The sequence below is a fragment of the Phocoena sinus genome, chromosome 6 (genome assembly GCF_008692025.1).
Source record: "Phocoena sinus isolate mPhoSin1 chromosome 6, mPhoSin1.pri, whole genome shotgun sequence".
NCBI lineage: Eukaryota > Metazoa > Chordata > Mammalia > Artiodactyla > Phocoenidae > Phocoena > Phocoena sinus.
In genome coordinates this window covers 66,945,188-66,967,520 of record NC_045768.1, presented here as the reverse complement: position 1 = coordinate 66,967,520, position 22,333 = coordinate 66,945,188, and the positions used below count along the sequence as shown (strand labels likewise).

The 22,333-nt window shown below is 35.7% G+C and overlaps 2 protein-coding genes across 8 annotated transcripts in view; one reads left to right on the top strand and one right to left on the bottom strand.

The window, feature by feature from the left end:
- CNTLN (centlein) overlaps positions 1–22,333 on the bottom strand; it is a 331,161-nt gene that overhangs the window by 192,003 nt on the left and 116,825 nt on the right. For 6 of the 7 annotated variants that reach the window (XM_032635110.1, XM_032635111.1, XM_032635112.1 and 3 more), the window contains exon 6: positions 16,048–16,181. In XM_032635110.1, the coding sequence (XP_032491001.1) occupies positions 16,048–16,181 (134 nt within the window). The remainder of the gene's footprint in view (positions 1–16,047; positions 16,182–22,333) is intronic. The other variant, XM_032635113.1, reaches the window with a different exon arrangement.
- On the top strand, positions 11,112–14,950 carry LOC116755522 (intraflagellar transport protein 22 homolog). The gene has a single exon (XM_032635117.1). The coding sequence runs from the start codon at positions 12,029–12,031 to the stop codon at positions 12,512–12,514; it is 486 nt and encodes a 161-aa protein (XP_032491008.1). The 5' UTR covers positions 11,112–12,028; the 3' UTR covers positions 12,515–14,950.

Genomic DNA, 22,333 nt, shown 5'->3' with positions numbered 1-22,333 from the left:
ATCTTTCAATACAATATAAAACACAGAAAACTTTCTCCTCTAGTAATAGAAGATAATTTTTCTTAAAGAGAGGGCCAGAATCAGTCATTGGCTTGGATTTAAGGGTCATCTGGAACAAAATATATGTATCTTTAATCAGAAGAAACACTTGAGTTGGGAGATGTTCATACTATGAGAGAGTTGGGGAGTAAAAATCAACTAAGAGAAGAGCATATTCTTGTCTCTCATCTTGTGCTATTTTCTGGGCATACTCTCAGTAAACGGAATGGAAGCATAATTTTATATTATGTATAAATGTTTCTTTGTGTCTTCTCACACCACCATCTGAAAAGTAGATAAGATAGAATGTACAACAATGTTGCAAATATGAAAGTGGAACTTGATCAGTATCAAAGTAAGCTGCAAATAAGGCTTTGGAAACATACATCTGGACTGCTGGAAAACACTGAACTTGTGTAGACCTATCTTCATTTGAAAATGAGTAAAGAAAAACAAACAGGAATTATTTAAAAGGAGTACTTAGAATTAAGAAAAAAGAAATTTTATTGTGCATACTCAGAGGAAAATTATACCTCTGAGTAGGAGTTACTGAAGGAATTATAAGAAAGGTCTAGAAAATGTATGAAAAAGAAACCATTGCACTTCTCTTAATTATCTCAATAGAAAGTCAAGATGTGAAGATAATCTTAACAAAAATGTCTGTGAAGGTAGGGACTTTTGCGCTCACTGCTATAAACGGACAACCTAGCATAGTTCCTGTAGCCTATTAAATATTTGTTGTTGTCTTAGACACATCTTATACACCTCTTCAGATTCAGCTCACCAGCCTCCTAGATTCTTAGTCCCTTGCTCTGCCTCAGACTATTAACTACCACTTAAGTCTATAACATTTATGCAGCTATGTGGCTCCATCACTTGAGGTCAACCAGCTGCACGCCTAGCATATTTGTCTCCTTGTACCACTTCCAGATTAGGATAAAATGCTACAACACAGGCATGGTATAAGCAGCAAACTTTGATCAATGGAAGATAAAACACAAGAAGTTTTTTTGTTTGTCTTTTTTGTTTTTTCTATCTGATGGATTGCTATAGGGCATGGTTTCTTTCTATAGTCTGTCCAGAATCAACCTGAGTGTCTAATTCAATGCACCTGATGTCTCTTCATGGCTCATCATGAAGCAGTGGCCAGCACAATGATGTGTTTCCTTGAATTACTCTTTATCCTTCCCTGCCTCAGATTATTCTTCTCTCACTCACTCTGCCTTGGAATTGAATCTCTCAAGTAAGTAATCAGTAACCTTCACTCAGCCTCTGTTTTCTAGGATATATGGGATAAGACAGTTGTTGAATGGATGAAATGATAAGGATAACATAAAGAAGAAGAAAGATTGTTAAGAAAGAAAGATGTCATAATAGCATTAAAATCCATAATGAGAGAAGTTATGAGGCAAACCAAAACTATGGAAAGTAAAATTAATTGGTAGGTTCAAACTTGAGAAGTTCCTCCAAACACGGATTAAAAAGAATAAAGGAAAGGGTGAAAGGGTAGACTGAGCTAAGATGATGCTGAGAACCAACGACACTTCTTCCCATCTCAAGAAGAAGATTGTGTCCAGTCTTACATTTAGGTCTCGAATCCATTTTGGGTTTATTTTTGTGTATGGGGTTAGGGAATGTTCTAATCTCATTCTTTTACATGTAGCTGTCCAGTTTTCCCAGCACCACTTATTGAAGACACTGTCTTTTCTCCATGTATATCTTTGCCTCCTTTGTCATAGATTAGTTGACCATAGGTGCGTGGGTTTATCTCTGGGCTTTCTATCTTGTTCCATTGATCTATGTTTCTGTCAATATTATGACATAGTATGAGTGTGTTTCATGTCTGGTAATTGCAATCATTGTTGCTTTTGTTGTGGTCATCCATTTATAATGCTTGGTGTCAGTTTATTTCTCTCTTGTAAAAATAAAATACAGTGTGTGTGTGTGTGTGTGTGTGTGTGTGTGTGAAAATAAATACTTTTTAAGATTAAAAAAAAGAAGAAGAATGTTAAGCTGATTAAAAATGCTGTATTGCTCAGTTACAGTGATGTTTACTAAGGGATTGAATAAGCCATAGGATAAATTAGGAATATCCCTTTAGACATCAAATTTGATAGCAAAGACTGACAAAGGGTTTCAGACAGCATCTATAGGTTATTTTGCAGTTACCAAAAAAAACCCCAAAACTTACTGTTACAAAAACAAAGATTTGCTTGCTCACATTACATGTGGCTTTCCCCTATCCTAAGACCCAAACTGGAGCAGTAGACGGCATTAGTAATATGCCACTCTAATGGCAGAGGGCAAAAAGTAAAGGCAATTCAAGCAATGACTCTTTTAAAACACTTGCCAGGACATGATATACATCACTTTCACACTCATTCCACAGGCCAAAATAAGTCACGTGGCTAAATCTGATGTTAATGGAGGAGAAAGCATACTCCAGCAACAGAGAAGGCCCTGGTAAAAATGGGCCTTTAAGGTGAATCAAAATTGAGTATAGGAATAAACACATCAAGAGTAAAAAGTTTAGTGAAGAGCACTGAAGCAATACAGAAAACTAAGTCTAAATATCTTTAGGCACTGTGGTTATGCATGAGGAGACAAAGGTTATAAATCCTGAGATGCAAAATGAGAAGGAGTTAAAATGGTTGAATGTATGTCCTATTTTACTAAGTGTATGTAGCAGGGTATCAAATCCAATTCAAGATGAAATGTAGTTTTTTTTAAAAAAAAACATAATTACATCAACCTCCAAAGTTTTTTCATGCCATTTCTTTCTTAGCTTTAGAAAAATAGTTAGTGGTTCTTATAGAGAAGAAAAAATTATCTGAGATTTAGTAATTCTTTCAATTTCACTTCAGTGTCTATTGTTCCATTCTATCACAAAAACTGAAGTTATCACTTATTAGAAAAACATGTTCGGGACTTCCCTGGTGGTCCAGTAGGTAAGACCCCATGCTCCCAATGCAGGGGGCCTGGGTTCAATCCCTGGTCAGGGAACTAGATCCTGCGTGCATGCAGCAGCTAAGAGTCCTCATGCCACAACTAAGAAGTCCGCATGTTGCAACTAAGAAGCTTCACGCTTCAACTAAGAAGTCAACTAAGAAGTCCACGAAGATCCCATGTGCTGCAACGAAGACCCGATGCAGCCAAAAACAAACAAACAAAAATGTTCAATACAGTCCCTTTTATCTAAGAACTTGTTTACCTACTCTTCAATCTATAAATATGTGTTGAGAAAAATATAGAATGATTCTAATAAAATTTTAATGGCTATTATTCCTCTGGGGTTGTATTTTAACTCTAATTTTTTCCCTCTATATTCTTTGTACTTTTCCGTACTACATGTATTTTCTTATAATTCACATGTATCATTACACCTAAACAATTATGTACTTAGTTTGTTACCATATAACCCCCCAAAAAGAAAAGCAATATTAATTTCAGAGGAATTAAAACTCAAGGCAAAACATATTATACAGAAAAAAGTAAAAAGTACAATTCACAGTAAAATCAAAATAACTTTGTCGGACACTTTACCTACCAAATCATAGCACATCAAAACAGAATAGCACAGCAAAAACAACAAGTAATAAAAGGAAAATCACTAGGAAACTATAGGGGAAAGAAAGATTCCATTTAAAACAGTAACAAAAACCATGAAAGAGCTAGGAATAAAAATTTAAGAAGAAAGGTCAAAACCAGCATAAGGAACAAAACATTTCATAAGGACAGAAAGGTACTGAAACAAATGTAATGGCACTCCCATACTCTGGGACAGAAAAACTGACATCATCAAGAGGGCAATTCTCTTTCAGTTTGCTTTTAAATTTGATGCCATAATAAAAGAGCAAACAAGAAATAAGCCAGTTTAACCTTAAGTTTATATGGAAAAATTAATTAAGCAATAAATGTCCAGGAAAGCTCTGAAAAAGAGCAGAAATGGAGAATGCACCACATATTCTCTTATCCAATATTCATCATCTCTACACTATTACTCTGTACTCTAGCTTACAATCTAGCCTGAGAGGCCAACTTCCACAGACTACATTACATTGGCTCCCTTTCTTCTGGGTTTATATTTGAGTAGCTGAAAGTGCTGGTCCATGATTAGAGGGTAAAGGAAAAAGAGGTCAAGGTATTTCTTTCCCTAGCTCCCTCTCCAATGAGCCACAGTTGGCAGTGTCCCTGTTCCTGTATCTAAGAATACTTCTATTAGTCAGCCTCTCTCCCAGGGCTAGACTTCTCACAGAGACCCAGTAAAAGCTTCTCTCCTTGCCCCTTCTGGCCTGGGGATAATAATAGTTTCCTGTTGCTGATAATTTGTATTCCTCTGAATCTCAATATCTATTTGGAGAGAATAGACATCTTTATCATACTGAGTCTTGCAAATCATGAACTCTGTATTTATCTGTACATACTAGACTTTTATTTCTCTCAATAATGTTTTACAGATCTCTGTATAAAGGTAACACATATCTTTCATTATATTTGCTGTTCATATTTTTACCTATATTATAAATTATATTCTTTTTAAGTCTATTTCCTAATTTTTGTGCTGGCATAAAAAATGCATTTGAATTTTCTACACTGAGCTTGTATCTACCAAGTGTGCTAAATCCATGTATTAATTTTAGAAATCTTTCTATAAATTTTTTTGGGGCTTGCTATGTTAATTACTCATATGTAGGCAAATAACTAGGTATTTATCTTTCCAGTTTTTTAAATTTAAATTTTATTTATTTTTTTATACACCAGGTTCTTCTTAGTTATCTATTTTATACATATTAGTGTATATATGTCAATCCCAATTCATCCCACCCCGACCCCCGACTCTTGCTTTCCCCCACCTTTGGTGTCCATACATTTGTTCTCTACATCTGTGTCTCTATTTCTGCCTTGCAAACCAGTTCATCTCTAGCATTCTTCTACATCCCACATATATGCATTAATATATGATATTTGTTTTCCTCTTTCTGACTTACTTCACTCTGTATTACAGACTCTAGATCCATCCATGTCTCTACAAATGACCCAATTTCGTTCCGTTTTATGGCTGAGTGATATTCCACTGTATATATGTACCACATCTTCTTTATCCATTCGTCTGTTGATGGGCATTTAGGAAGCTTCCATGATATGGCTATTGTAAATATTGCTGCAATGAACATTGGGGTGTATGCTTCTTTTTGAATTATGGTTTTCTCTGAGTATACGCCCACTAGTGGGATTGCTGGGTCATACGGTACTTCTTAGTTTTTCAAGGAACCTCCATACTGTTCTCCACAGTGGCTGTATCAATTTACATTCCCACAAACAGTACAAGAGGGTTCCCGTTTCTCCACACCCTCTCCAGCATTTGTTATTTGTAGATTTTCTGATGATGCCCATTCTAACCAGTGTGAGGTGATACCTCATTTTAGTACTGATTTGCATCTATCTAGTAATTAGTGATGTTGAGCATCTTTTCATATGCCTTTTGCCCATTTGTATGTCCTTTAGGGAGAAATGTCTATTTAGGTATTCTGCCCATTTTTTTATTAGGTTGTTTGTTTATTTAATATTGAGCTGCATGAGCTGTTTATGTATTTTGTAGATTAATCCTTTGTCCGTTGCTTCGTTTGCAAATATTTTCTCCCATTCTGAGGGTTGTCTTTTCATCTTGTTTATAGTTTCCTTTGCTGTGCAAAAGCTTTTAAGTTTCATCAGGTCCCATTTCTTTATTTTTGTTTTTATTTCCATTACTCTAGGAGGTGGATCAAAAAACATCTTGCTGTGATTTATGTCAAACAGTGTTCTTCCTATGTTTTCCTCTAAGAGTTTTATAGTGTCTGCTCTCACATTTAGGTCTTTAATCCATTTTGAGTTTATTTTTGTGCAGGGTGTTAGGGAGTGTTCTAAGTTCATTCTTTTACACGTAGCTGTCCAGTTTTCCCAGCACCACTTGTTGAAGAGACTGTCTTTTCTCCATTGTATATCCTGGCCTCCTTTGTCATAGATTAGTTGACCATAGGTGCATGGGTTTCTCTCTGGGCTTTCTATCCTATTCCATTGATCTATATTTCATTTCTGTTTTCATGCCAGTACCATATTGTCTTCATTAATGTAGCTTTGTAGTATAGTCTGAAGTCAGGAAGTCGGATTCCTCCAGCTGTTTTTTTCACTCAAGATTGCTTTGGCTATTTGGGGTCTTTTGTGTCTCCATACAAATTTTAAGATTTTTTGTTCTAGTTCTGTAAACAATGTCATTGGTAATTTGCTAGAGATATCACTGAATCTGTAGATTGCTTTGGGTAGTATAGTCATTTTCACAATATTGATCCTTCCAATCCAAAAACATGGTATATCTCTCCATCTGTTTGTATCACCTTTGATTTCTTTCATCTGTGTCTTATAGGTTTCTGAGTTCAGGTCTTTTACCTCCTTAGGTAGATTTATTCCTTTTTTTTGCAATGGTAAATGGGATTGTTTCCTTAATTTCTCTTTCTGATCTTTTGTTGTTATTGAATAGGAATGCAACAGATTTCTGTGCATTAATTTTGTATCCTGCAACTTTACCAAATTCATTGATTAGCTCTAGTAGTTTTCTGGTCACATCTTTAGGATTATCTATGTATAGTATCATGGCATCTGTAAACAGTGACAGTTTTACTTCTTTTCCAACTTGTATTCTTTTTATTTCTTTTTCTTCTCTGATTGCTGTGGCTAGGACTTCCAAAACTATGTTGAATAATACTGGCAAGAATGGATATCCTTGTCTTGTTCCTGATCTTAGAGGAAATGTTTTCAGTTTTTCAACACTGAGAATGATCCTTGCTGTAGGTTTGTCACATATGACCTTTATTATGTTGAGGTAGGTTCCTTCTGTGCCCACTTTCTGGAGAGCTTTTATCATAAATGGGTGTTGAATTTTGTCAAAAGCTTTTCGTGCATCTCTTGAGATAATCATATCGTTTTTATTCTTCATTGATTGATTTGTGTATATTAAAGAATCCATGCATCCCTGGGATAAATCCCATTTGATCATGGTGTATGACCCTTTGAATGTGTTGTACTCTGTTTGCTATCATTTTGTTGAGAATTATTGCATCTGTATTCATCAGTGATATAGGTCGGTAATTTTTTTTTGTAGTATCTTTGTCTTGTTTTGGTATCAGGGTAACAATGGCCTCGTAAAATGAGTTTGGGAGCGTTCCTTCCTCTGCAATATTTTTGGAAGCTTTTGAGAAGGATCTGTGTTAGCACTTCCCTAAATGTTTGATAGAATTCGCCTGTGAAGCCATCTGGCCCTGGACTTTTGCTTGTGGGAAGATTTTTAATCAGTTTCAATTTCATTACCTGTGATTGGTCTGTTCATATTTTCTATTTCTTCCTGGTTCCATCTTGGAAGGTTATTCCTTTCTAAGCATTTGTCCATTTCTTCTAGGTTGTCCATTTTATTGCTATAGAGTTGCTTGTAGTAGTCTCTCATAATGCTCTGTGTTTCTGCAGTGTCCATTGCAACTTCTCCTTTTTCATTTCTAATTTTATTGATTTCAGTCCTCTCCCTCTTTCTTGATGAGTCTCGCTAAAGGTCTGTCAATTCTGTTTATATTCTCAAAGAACCAGCTTTTAGTTTTATTGATCTTTGCTATTGTTTTCTTGTTTCTATTTCATTTATTTCTGCTCTGATCTTTATAATTTCTTTCCTTCTACTAATTTTGGATTTTGTTTGTTCTTCTTTCTCTACTTCCTTTAGGTGTAAGGTTAGATTGTTTGAGATTTTTCTTGTTTCTTGAGGTAGCATTGTTTTGCTATAAACTTCCCTCTTAGAACTGCTTTTGCTGCATCCCATAGCTTTTGGGTCATCATGTTTTCATTGCCATTTGTCTCTAGATACTTCTTGATTTCCTCTTTGATTTCTTCAGTGAACTTTTGGTTATTTAATAATGTATTCTTTAACCTCCATCTGTTTGTGCTTTTTAAGTTTTTTCCCCTGCAATTTATTTCTAATCTCAGTGTTGTGGTTGGAAAAGATCCTTGGTATGATTTCGATTTTCTTACATTTAGCAAGGCTTGATTTGTGACCCAAGATTTGATCTACCCTAGACGACGTTCTGTGTGCACTTGAGAAGAAAGTGTAATCTGCTGTTTTCAGATGGAATGTCCTACAAATATCAATTAAATCTATCTGGTCTATTGTGTCATTTAAAGCTTGTGTTTCCTTATTAATTTTCTGCCTAGGTGATCTGTCCATTGGTGTAAGTGAGGTGTTAAAGTCCCCCACTATTACTGTGTTACTGTTGATGCCCGCTTTTATAGCTGTTAGCAGTTGCCTTATGTATTGAGGTGCTCCTATGTTGGGTGAATATATTTATAAGTGTTATAAATACTTCTTGCATTGATCCCTTGACCACTATGTAGTGTCCTTCCTTATCTCTGGTAACATTCTTTATTTTAAAGTCTGTATTATCTGATATGAGTATTGCTACTCCAGCTTTCTTTTGATTTCCATTTGCATGGAATATCTTTTTGCGTCCCCTCATTTTCAGTCTGTATGTGTCCCTAGGTCTGAAGTGGGTCTCCTGTAGACAGCATATTTTTGTATCCATTCAGTGAGCCTCTCTCTTTTGGTTGAAGCATTTATTCCATTCACATTTAAGGTAATTATTGATATGTATGTTCCTATTACCATCTTCTTAATTGTGTTGGGTTTGTTTTTGTAGGTCTTTTTCTTCTCTTGTGTTTCCCACTTAGAGAAGTTACTTTAGCATTTGTTGTAGAGTTATTTGGTAGTGTTGCATTCTCTTAGTTTTTGCTTGTCTGTAAAGCTTTTGATTTCTCCATCAAATCTGAATGAGATCCTAGCCAGGTAGAGTAATCTTGGTTGTAGGTTCTTCCCTTTCATCACTTTAGATATATCGTGCCACTCCCTTCTGGTTTGTAGAGTTTCTGCTGAGAAATCAGCTGTCACCCTTATGGGAGATCCCTTGTATGTTATTTGACATTTTTCCCTTATTGCTTATAATAATTTTTCTTTGACTTTAATTTTTGGCAATTTGATTACTGTGTGTCTTGGCATGTTTTTCCTTGGGTTTATCCTGTCTGGGACTCTGCACTTCCTGGACTTGGGTGGCTATTTCCTTTCCCATGTTAGGAAAGTTTTCGACTATAATCTTTTCAAATATTTTCTCGGGTCTTTTCTCTCTCTCTTCTCCTTCTGGAACCCCTATAATGTGAATGTTGGTGGGTTTAATGTTGTCCCAGAGGTCTCTTATGCTGTCTTCATTTCTTTCATTCTTTATTCTGTTCACGGCAGTGATTTCCACCATTCTGTCTTCCAGATCACTTAACTGTTCTTCTGCCTCACTTATTCTGCTATTGATTCCTTTTAGAGTATTTTTCATTTCAGCTATTGTATTGTTCACCTCTGTTTGTTTGTCCTTTAATTCTTCTAGGTGTTTGTTCTTTCATTCTTCTAGGTCTTTGTTAAACATTTCTTGCATCTTCTCCATCTTTGCCTCCATTGTTTTTCGGAGGTCCTGGATCATCTTCACTATCATTATTCTGAATTCTTTTCTGGAAGGTTGCCTATCTCCACTTCATTTAGTTGTTCTTCTGGGGTTTTACATTGTTCCTTCATCTGGTACACAGTCCTCTGCCTTTTCATTTTGTCTGTTTTTCTGTGAATGTGGTTTTCATTCCACAGGCTGCAGAACTGTAGTTCTTCTTGCTTCTGCTGTCTAACGTCTGCTAGATGAGGCTATCTAAGAGGCTTGTGCAAGCTTCCTGATGGGAGGGACTGGTGGTGGGTAGAGCTGGGTGTTGCTCTGGTGGGCAGAGCTCAGTAAAACTTTAATCCGCTTGCCCGCTGATGGGTGTAGCTCTGTTCCCTCCCTGTTGGTTGTTTGGCCTGAGGCAACCCAACACTGGAGACTACAGGCTCTTTGGTAGGGCTAATGGCAGACTCCGGGAGGGTTCCTGCCCAGGAGTACTTCCCAGAACTTCTGCCGCCAGTGTCCTTGTCCCCACGGTGAGCCACAGCCACCCCCTGCCTCTGCAGGAGACCCTCCAACTCTAGCAGGTAGGTCTGGTTCAGTCTTCTATGTGTCACTGCCTCTTCCCCCTGGGTCCTGATGCACACACTACTTTGTGTGTGCCCTCCAAAAGTGGAATCTCTCCCCCACTCCTGTCAAAGTCCTGCAATCAAATCCTGCTAGCCTTCAAAGTCTGATTCTCTGGGAATTTCCCCTCCTGTTGCCGGACCCCCAGGTTGGGAAGCCTGACGTGGGGCTCAGAACCTTCACTCCAGTGGGTGGACTTCTGTGGTATAATTGTTCTCCAGTTTGTGAGTCACCTACCCAGCAGTTATGGGATTTGATTTTATTGTGATTGTGCCCCTCCTACCATCTCATTGTGGCTTCTCATTTGTCTTTGGATGTTGGGTATCTTTTTTGGTGAGTTCCAGTGTCTTCCTGTCAATGATTGTTCAGCAGTTAGTTGTGATTCTGGTGCTCTCACAAGAGGGAGTGAGCGCATGTCCTTCTACTCTGCCATCTTGAACCAATCTCCTCCAGTTCTTACATCTTTTAATTTTTATTATTGCTTTACCACATACTTGATATGTCTGACTATGTGCTAGACATTAGTTTGTAAAATTGTAGACATAATTTGAGGACAGAATTGCTTTATTATCCTCCAGAGTTAATTTACACTTGCTTCTGCTAAGTGCCTAGGAACACAAGCAATCCAGATGCATTAGTCCAATTTCAGGATTCTGACTTTGATGATATTCCTCACCAAAATTGTAACTGCTCTGTCTTGACCTTTATTTTTTCATTGCTTTTCAGAGATTCACAACTAATTTCTAAGAAAAATTCCCAAATCAATTGACATTAGCCCACCTTCTCAATGGAAGTTAAGCTATTCATTTAGCTCACTCTCCACGTAACTGTTGAATCATTACCAGTCAGGCAAAAATTTTAGTTAGGCAACTTAACTGGTTACTGACTTTTATGCAAGTTCTAGGTTTATACTAAGATGTTCTATATATGTTACAGACATGTATATTATTTATTTTTTTTAAATTTATATTCTAACGCAAGGTAAAAATCACTTGTGGTAGTTCACAGCAATATTCCATAGCACAATGTGTAACACAGATTAATTATTCAATAAATATGCAAATAATTAGGAATTCAAAGAAATAAACCCATAAAGAAATAAAGCTAGGTCAACTCCATCATTTATCAACAAGTAAAAGTATATCCAAATAAGAAAGTGCCTAGACTACTTTTCCTACAGATAATTATGGCTTGGTATGTCTTTTGCACAATATACAGATTCAGTACAGTAATGCTGGTATATCATAACCACCATACACATGTGCAACACCCACAAGAAATAAAAATGAAGGAGACATGTAGTGCATTCAGAAAATGATTATTCAAACAATTCAGGAAAAACACTGAAGACATCTCAACTACTACCCTATAATGATGGTCTGAGTCAAAGTCCTCTGAAATCTTCCAGCTCTGTGCTATTACCTCCTCCTTTTTGAGTCCTTATAATCAAACACTTAAAATTACACAGAGTTCATCTTTTTACCATCTTGTAAGAAAATGTCCATCTATGGATATCATTGCCTTATTTACTGCATCTTATAGTTCTTGCAGTACACTAAATTCAACTATACAGATAAATGCAGGTGCAAAATTTAGTAGAAAACATAATTTTTCAAATCCCATTCACATAACACTGCAGTGTACCCTAGAATGGACCGCATGTTCCATCCAATAGTTTAAAATCATCATACTTTAAAATGGAAAGGTCTTGTTGGAATATTTTATGTAGTTACAGGTGCCATATTTTAAGAAGAATATTGATGATACAAACTCTGACAAGATGGAATGCGTTCAGAAAGGCAACCCAGGCTCTGCCCTGACAGCAGCAAGGGCTCCGGCAGCACCTGGGTGTGCTCTGGCAGGTCTTTGGGCAGCAGACCGCAATGCTGAAGGCCAAGATCCTCTTTGTGGGGCCCTGTGAGAGTGTAAAAACCGTTTGGGCCAACTTCCTGACAAAATCTTCTGACATTGCCGAATACAGCCCAACCCAAGGAATGAGGATCCTGGAATTTGAGAACCCATATGTTTCCAGGAACAACAAATGCACGGGGTATGAATCTGAGCTCTGGGATTGTGGTGGCAATCCAATGTGCGAGTCTTGCTGGCCAGCCCTGATGAGGGACTCTTATGGGGTGGTGATCATCTTCAATGCTGACATCCCAAGCCACCTGAAGGAAACTGAGATGTGGTATTCTTGCTTCGTCCAGCAGCAGTTTTTACAGGATACTCAATATCTGTTGAGTGCACACCATAAACCAGGATCTGGAAGTGACAAAGCAAACCCAGCTTCGGCGCCACCCTTGAACAAGCTGAAGCTGGTGCACTCAAATCTTAAGGATGACCGGAAGAGATCAGGATGGAGTTCATAAAGTATTTAAGAAGCATAATCAACTCAGTGTCTGAGAGCAGAGACTGGGAGGAGATGTCAATTATCAATTAACCGGCCTTCACCTAGATGCTTCCGCATCCCAAATGAAGTCAATTTTAGTGCAAATCTGAAATCCATCCACCTACTGAGGTTCTCATCTCCCTTTGGCTGTAGAAGACATTTTCCTTATTTGGCCAAAGGTAACAGTCAGCCAGGGAGTTGACTCATACCGTCTATTCTCTGTCCTTAGTTCAGCTGAGAAAATCCTATTACTGAATTCTGATTGCTTTGCCCCAGATCTCTCCAAAGAGCTGGAAAACTGAGGTGGTTTTTGCTTCCCCTTCACATTATGTCACATTACAAAAGTTGTGGAATTGTAACTGTAATAGCCCAGTGATAGCAACAGTAGTTTAAACCACGTGGATTGGCTTAAATGTGATTTTCATTCCTTAATCTGTACAATTTGCCTAGAATATTTTTGAAAAATATTAGCATTTAACTTCTCCAAGATTTTATTTTTATTTAGATGTCCTTGATATCTGGACACCATATCACACTGGAAGGTGGAATACATATACTTCTTCTAAAAAGGTTTTTTATTATCTCAGGGGAATTTAATTCTTAAATGTTATTTCATATAATGCAGGAAAAACAATGTTATGCTGTCATAACACCCATTTGTAAAAATAGTCAAAAGATTTAATGCTCAGGATAACCAAATATGGTGAGTTTATAGCTTACTGTACAAGTTTTTTTTAGTGATCTTTCAAATTATTGTTCTTTCATAAATTTTACTTTTTGAATTTTGTAATATAGCCAACCTGAAAATATATTAACAAGATCAAAAGTTAGATGTAGGGACTTCCCTGGTGGTGCAGTGGTTAAGAATCCGCCTGCCAATGCAGGGGACACGGGTTCCATCCCTGGTCTGAGAAGACCCCATATGCCGCAGAGCAACTAAGCCCATGCGCCCCAACTACTGAGCCTGTGCTCTAGAACCCATGAGCCACAACTACTGAGCCTGCATGCTGCAACTACTGAAGCCTGCGCACCTAGAGCCCATGCTCTGCAACAAGAGAAGCCACCACAATGAGAAGCCCGCGTGCTGCAACAAAGAGTAGCCTCTGCTCACCACAAGAAGAGAAAGCCTGCACACAGCAATGAAGACACAACGTAGCCAAAAAAAAAAAAAAAAGCCAAACATGTTAGATGTAGGTCTTTTCAACTGAGAGTGGAAGAAAAGTAGAGACACTTACAAGAGATGAAAAATATGCCCGGCTGTGTTTCATTCTTACAATGAAGAGGGCTGAAATGCAGCTGTTTGGGCAGTCTGCTTGAGAGAGTGGTGTTGGCAGATAATGAGAGTTCCCTGGTAAATTTAGACTGAACTACAGTCAACTCTTAGTAAACTGCCTGGATTACCAGTGAGCACATTTTAAGCCCAGGTTAATTTCCTTTTGCCTGACCTCCACTCAGTTGGAACTTTTGCAAGGAACACAAGATAATGTTAACGCAAACTGTAGTAAATCTTCCTTATGTAATACCTGCAATAATACTAATTGATGCTGAGACTACAGCTCCAAAACAGAGATTATTTTTATCTGATATTTTAATGATTATCCAAGAGCTCAGTAGAAAAATTAACCCAGCAGCTTTCATTTACATTCATAGCCAGAGTACAACCCTTGGGAGTCCTTGAATTGAGAAAAATGTTTTAAAATTTAAGAGGCCACATGTACAGAGGTTACAAGAGACCATTTAATGAAGAAGTCTCCCTGTCTTACCTGTCCCCAAACCCCAGCCCCTCTCCAGAAGCCCCCTTACCTTCTGTATTCTATCAGAAGTCTGTGCACATACAAATGTGCTTTATTAAAGGAAACAGTAGCAAACTATTCACACTTTTTTACAGCTTGCTTTTTTCACTTTTTTTTATTTGGAGGATTTGTGTAAATATATACAGAGCTGCCTTTTTCTTTTTTACAGCTGTATAATATTCCACTTAACCATTTACTTGGGAATTTTATATTACATATTTTTACTAACAAAAAAAGAGAAAGAAAGGCAACCCAAAACAATATAACGTCTGTAAAACATGTACATGAAAAATTATGAGAACCAGAAGCAGTTAATAAGTTAATAAAAAAATTTATCAATAAAGTTATCTTTTATTATTTGAAGGTCTGAACTACAGAACTGATTAGACTGCTTCTGAGATTCTCTAGATAAGGACCCAGGATACAAATGGGTGCATACTATAAAAAGGCAAATGTCAACTAAATATATGAAACAATCTAGAAATTTGAACAAAATAAAAAGAACAGTCTTGAAGAGTACTGAGAAACTTATAAACTAAAAGTATCAAGCAAAGGCTAACAGCTTTTTTATAGGGAAGAAGATAGGAATAATTAAAAATTTTTAGATTGCTTCTAAAACTAAGATTCTATTACTGTTTAGAATTACTTTTTTGCCTTCCATCAAATTACTGGCTTAAAAAAATTATACCATGAGTGCATAAAGTCTATCATCTGTAAAGAAATAATTTTCCTCACCCCATGGTAAAAAGATTTTTAAAATGTGACACAATGGATTTTTGCTTTCATTTATAACATATAATGCTTATATATTTTTATATATAATAAAACATATATAATATAAATTACTATATATTATATATAAATATATAACAGTTTGTATTAATCTATTACCCAATAAAAAATCCTGCCCCAATATATATATTGTAATACAGTATATATAAAAATAAATATTAAGTATATATAAATATTTATGTATATCATAATTATATATAATGTTAATTACATATCTATATAAACATTATATATATAGTATATTACATATAAAAATATATGACATATTTCAGAGAATGAAATTGTGCTTATACAGGTATGTGATAAACTTTGTACGATTTATTTTAATTAGTTCAAATTTTAAAATGTACACACATACATACATGTGTATATATGTATAACATATGTATGTATATGTGTATATATATATTTATGATCTGTTCTAACAATATTTTCTGATAAAGATTATTATAAAATAAATTAATAGGTAGTTTAACATCTTTCAAAACACTTAAAAAGTTTTTCAAGTACTTCCACTTTATGAGTAGTGCTACAAAATTAACTATTTTGATATAGAAAGAATATTTCACAAACTAAAACTATTTAGAACATAATAAAATAAAACGTCAAAACTGGATCATTCATTTATTATTCATTATAACAATAGTATTACATAATGCATGGGTAGGAATTTTAGAAGGAAACAAGGAATGAATGCATCCTCCTTGTTAAAAACTGAACCAAGGCTACTCTTTGAGCATGATTCTTTTCAGTCCTGTGAAACCCCTGACTGTCCGTGTTAATTCTAGATAGTTTCAATGCACAAACATAAGTACTCACAGAAGACATATATTGTCATTTTAGGGTGTTAATAATAAACAAAAATGCTGGCATTCTGCATAACAAAGGACATTTCTAAAATGTTAAATTAAGGAGTGAGTATACTTGCCTGACCAGGGTAATATCCATATCCTTCTGGATAAGTTCAGTCTGTTTATTATTCAACTGTAATGATAGAGCATTATATTTACTCTGTGATACTTCAATTTCTTTCCTTGCTTCGATTAAATTGTCTTCAAAGGCCTAAAATTAGAGCACTCATATCACAAATATAATAAATATCAAACAAATAAAATTAAAACTCTGTTATATTTAATCCACAAAATAACAGTGAAAAATCAGTAGTGCTTTAAATTTTATTTTTGTTTTCATTAAATTAAAAAATGTTAATACAATCAATAAATTTTACACCAGTCACAGGTTACTTTTTTCAGAAACTGTAAAAGTATCATCGTCTCCTGGTGTGAAAGTTAAGAATCTGAAGCTAATAAACTTGAAAATCTATGTAGAAATTTACTTATTAAAATTACAATAAAGTATTATACAATGAAAAAAGTTAATTACTTTTTAACTTTTTCATTAAGTAAATGAGCTCATTTACTTAAATATTACTCAAAACAAATAGATATTTTATTATTTCCTCAACTTTAAATGCAGATACACTCGAGAAGAAAAAATGGTGCAGCAAAAAAATAAAAATAATTTTACAATGTTTCAGGTTCAGATCATGCTGAGTTCACTTGATTGTGGTGAAATTTCACCTAAAGTTCAAAGTTGGTCTTTTCCACCTGATAATTCTCTAAATCTTTTGTTCATTTTGAAACAATTTTAAAACTGATGTACAAGGAATAAAGATGCAGATGTAGAGAATGGACTTGAGGACACAGGGAGGGGGAAGGGTAAGCTGGGACGAAGTGAGAGAGTGGCATGGACATATATACACTACCAAATGTATAATAGATAGCTAGTGGGAAGCAGCTGCATGACACAGGGAGATCAGCTGGGTGCTTTGAGTCCATCTAAAGGGATGGGATAGGAAGGGTGTGAGGGAGATGCAAGAGGGAGGAGAAATGGAAATATATGTATATGTATAGCTGATTCACTTTGTTACACAGCAGAAACTAACACACCATTGTAAAGTAATTATACTCCGATAAAGATGTTAAAAAAGAAAAACTGATATACATTTTTTCAAAAATATTTTTTCTCAAAAATATATTATAAAATTTATTTTCATAAAATATTAAATAAATATTTTATCTAAAAGTAGAGGATACCCCAAAATACACTATACATTCATTATGTACAAAAGCAAGCACAAGCTTTAGGTCAAGCACTAAAAATCTACTCTAGCAATGCACCCATACCTCATATATTCTCCCTGCAGTAACTAGAATGAACTTTTGAAGATAAAAATATTGGCTTTCAGCCAAGATAGCACTGTGAGTACATGCATATCTCATTTTATCATGTTTCCCATTATTGCACTTCACTGATATTGCATTTTTTTACAAATTGAAGGACTGTGGTAACCCTGCATCAAACAAGTCTATCAATGCCATTTTTCCAACATTTGCTCACTTCATGTCTCAGTGCCATACTTTGGTAATTCAAACTCTTTCATTATTATTATATTTGTTATGGTGACCTGTGATGAATGATATCTGATGTTACTACTACAACTTGCTAAAGGCTCAGATGACAGCTAGTTGTTTTTAGCAATAAAATATTTTTAAGATATGTAAACTGTTGTTTTATAAGAAGAATTTAAGAAGAATTACTTCTTAAACTCCCATTTATTAAAAAAGAGTAATGATAGATATATAGGTGGGTGTGTAGGTGGATGTAAGAGAGAAAGAGAGAAGGAAACATGGAAGGAAAGGGAAATGAGAGAAGGGAAGGGAAGGCAGAAAATAACAGGTGTTCGCTGGGACGCGAAGAATTAGGAACATTTGTGTGTTGCTGGGACTGTAAAAATGCTCTCAAAAACAGTATGGGGGGGTGGTTTTCAAAACATAAAAAACAGAACCACCATATAATCCAGCAATCCCACATCTGGGTATACATTTAAAAAAACTAAAAGCAGGGTCTTGAAGAGATATCTGTAAACCCGTGTTCGTAGCAGCACTATTCACAATAGCCAAGTGGCAGCAACCTAAACGTCAAACGAATAAACAAAACGTGCTATACACATAAAATGAAGCACAATGCAGCCCCCAAAAGAAAGGAAAGCCTGTCACATGCTACCACATGGATGAACCTTGAGGACATTATGCCTAATGAAACAAATCAGTCACAAAAGGACAAATACCAAATGACTCCACTTATATGAAGTATCTAAAGTAGTCAAATTAATAGATACACAGAATACAATGGTAGTTAACAAGGCCTAGGGTAAGAGAGCACTAAGCAGTTGTTATTAAAAAACAGAGTTGCAGGTCTTGAAGTCAAAAAAGTTCTGGAGGTCTCTTTCACAGCAATGTAAATATAGTTAACACTACTGAACTGTATACTTAAAAATGGTTAAGATGGTTAATTTTATGTTATGTGTTTTTTACCACAATAAACAAGGAAGGAAATTTTGACATATGAAAGAACATGGATGGACCTTGAGATAATTATGGAAAGCCAAATAAGCCACTTACAAAAAATAATGTATGACTCCACTTATATGAAGAATCTCATAGAGACACAAAGCAGACTAGTGGATGCCTGGAGCTGGGGGGAGGAGAAATGGGAAGTTGTTTTTGAATATAGTTTCACTTTTGAAGGATGAAATGTTTCTGCAACTTGGTTGCATACCAATGTGTATATACTTAACACTGCTGAACTGTATACTTAAAATGATAAAAGATTCTAAATTTTATGTTATATTACTTAAACACAATTTTTTAAAAACCCTATGGAGAGGCCAAGATTTAATTAGATTAGACTGTGGAGCAATTTGTGTCCCAGGATATTGACAAAAACAACAGAAGAATCTAATCAGTCATCAGTTTTTGGAGGACAACAGCTGGGTGTGATACCAACAGACATTAACAAACAAGCATATTAACAGACAAATCAAGAGACAGACACATGAACAGACAAATCAAGAGAAGAGACAGTGAAGGAGAGCCCTGCTAAAATCACAGGGTGAATGTGCACATGTCCAGGTCTGTGCTTTATGAAAAGCAACCATGAGAGACTGTTAACAGCATGGGAAACAGATTTCCTAAAATGGCCCAATGAAAACATTAAAAAAACAATGAGCAAACGTCAACAAGCCCTGATGTTATGGCAGTGAGGAGCCAGTATCCAAAACTGCTGCAGTGGGAATTCCCTGGCAGTCCAGTGGTTAGGACACCACACTTTCACTGCTGAGGGTGCGAGTTCAATCCCTGGTCGGGGAACTAAGATCCCACAACCCATACAGTGCAGCCAAAAACAGACACAAACAAACAGACAAAACAAAAAACAAAACCCCAAACTGCTACAGTATATAATTTTATTTTATTAACATTTTTTGCTTTGAAAAAGTTATTTTTCTTTTTACTTTATTTTAGATTTATTTTTATTAACATTGGTTTATAATATTATATGTTTCATGTGTACAACATTATATTTCTACTTCTGTATACCCTACAGCATGCTCACCACCAAAAATTTAGTTTCCATCCATCACCATACAGTTAACCCCTTTTATCCATTTCACCCCCACCACCACAACTTCCCCTGGTAATCACTACTGTGCTCTCTGTATCTATGTGTTTGTCTCTCTTTAGTTTATTTTGGTTTTTGTCTGTTTCCTTTTTGTATTGCACATATTAGTGAAATCACACAGTTCTCCATCTGACTCTTTTACTTAGTATAATACCCTCAAGGTCCATACATATTGTCACAAATGGCAAGATTCCATCTTTTTGATGGCTGAGTAGTATTCTACTCTGTGCATATGTGTGTGTGTATGTGTGTGTGTGTGTATACCATATCTTCTTTATCCATTTAGTGGTTGATGGGGACTCAGGTTGTTTCTATATCTTAGCTATTGTAAATAATATCACAATGAACATAATGGTGCATATATCTTTTTGAATTAGTGTTTTCATATTCTTTGAATAAATACCCAGACATGGGGTAGCTGAATCATATGGTAGCTCTATTCTTAATTTTTTGGACTCTTCATACAGTTTTCCACAGTGGCTGCACCAATTTACATTCCCATCAAGACTATCTAAGGCTCCCCTTTTCTTGACATCCTCAACAGCACCTGTTATTTCTTGTCTTTTTGATAATAGCCATTCTAACAGGAGTGAGCTGATATCTCATTGTGGTTTTGATTTACATTTCCCTAATAATTAGTGATGTTGAACATCTTTTCATGTGCCTGTTGGCCATCTGTATGTCTTCTTTGGGAAAATGTCTAATCAGGTCCTCTGCCTACTTATTAATTGGATTGTTTATTTCTTGAGTTGTATGAGTTCTTTATATATTTTGGATTTTACCTTTTATCAGCTATATCATTTGCAAATGTCTTTTCCATTCAGTAGATTGCCTTTTCATTTTGTATATGGTATTCTTCGCTGTGCAGAAGCTTTTTAGGATGATGTAGTCCCATTTGTTTATTTTTGCTTTTGTTTCCCTTGCCTGAAAAGATGTACCCAGAAAGACACTGTTAAGACCAGTGTCAAAGCACATAAAGCCTATGTTATCCTCAGAGTTTTATTGTTTCATGACTTACATTTAAGTCTTTAATCCATTTTGAGTTGATTTTTGTGTATGATGTGGGACAGTGGTCTAGTTTCATTTTTTTGCATGTGGCTGTCCAGTTTTCCCAACACCATTTATTGAAAAGGCTATAATGTCTTTATATATATATGTTTCTTTGTTGTATATTAATTACCCATATATGTGTTGGTTTATTTCTGGGTGCTCAATTCTATTCCATTGATCTATGTATCTGTTTTTCTGAAAATATCATGCTGTTTTGATTAATATGGCTTTGTAGTCTAGCTGGAAATCATGGACTGTGATACCTCCAGCTTTGTTCTTTTTTCTCAGGATTGCTTTGGCTATTCAGGGTCTTTTGTGGTTCCATTATAAATTTTAGAAACTTTTGTTCCATTTCAGTGAACAATGTCCTTGTGACTTGGAAACAGACTGAACTGAAGCTATATATTGTTTTAGGTAGTATGGGTATTTTAACAATGCTAATTTTTCCAACTCATAAGCATAAAATATTTTTCAATTTATGTGTCTTCTCCAATTTCCAGCAACAAGGTCTGACAGTTCTTAGTGTTCAGGTCTTTCACCTCCTTGGTTAAATTTATTCCGATGTATTTCATTCTTTTTGTTGTGATTATAAATATGACTTTTCTTAATTTCTCTTTCTGCTAGATCATTGTTAGCATATACAAACGTAACAGAGTTTTGTATGTTGATTTTATACCCTGCAACTCTGCTGTATTTATTTTTTCTAATAGCCTTTTTTGTGGAGTTTTTATGGTTTTCTCTATATAAAATCATGTCATGCACAAACAGTGACAGTTTTACCCCTTTCTTTCCAATTTGGATTCCTTTTATTTCTTTTTCTTGCCTAATTGCTCTGGCTAGGACTTCCAATACTAGGACTTCCAATACTATGTTAAATAAGAGTGGCAAAAGTGGCCTCTTTGTCTTGTTGTCTTGTTTCTGATATTAGAGAGACAGCTTTTAGTTTTTCACCACTTAGTATGCTGTTAGATATGGGCTTGTCATTTACAGCTCTCATTATGATGAGGTATGTTACTATTATAAACATTTAGTTGAGAATTTTTATCAAAAGCCGGTGTTGAATCTTGTCAAATGCCTTTTCTGCATCTATTGAGGTCATCATATGGTCTTCATCCTTTTGTAGATGTGATGTATCACGTTGATTGATTTATAGATGTTGAAACCTCCTTCTATCCCTGGGATAAATCCCACTTGATCATGGTGATGATTCTTTTTTTTTATTGTGGTACGTGGGCCTCTCACTGTTGTGGCCTCTCGTGTTGTGGAGCACAGGCTCCAGACGCGCAGGCTCAGAGGCCATGGCTCACGGGCCTAGCCGCTCTGCAGCATGTGGGATCCTCCCGAACCGGGGAACGAACCCGTGTATCCCTGCATCGGCAGGCGGACTCTCAACCACTGCGCCACCAGGGAAGCCCAGTGATGATTCTTTTAATGTATTGTTTTACTTGGCTTGCTAATATTCTGTTCAGAATTTTTGCATCTATGTTCATCAAAGATATTGGCCTGTAATTTTCTTTTTTCTGTGTGTTGTCTTTGTCTGGTTTTGCTATGAGAGTGATGTTGACCTAATAAACTGAGTTAGGAATCATTGACTCCTCTTCAGTTTTTTGGAAGAGTTTGAGAAGAATAGGTATTAAATCTTC

What these genes read in the sequence shown, in the direction of transcription:
- LOC116755522 (XM_032635117.1), top strand. Translation starts at nt 12,029, where the DNA reads ATGCTGAAGGCCAAGATCCTCTTTGTGGGGCCCTGTGAGAGTGTAAAA.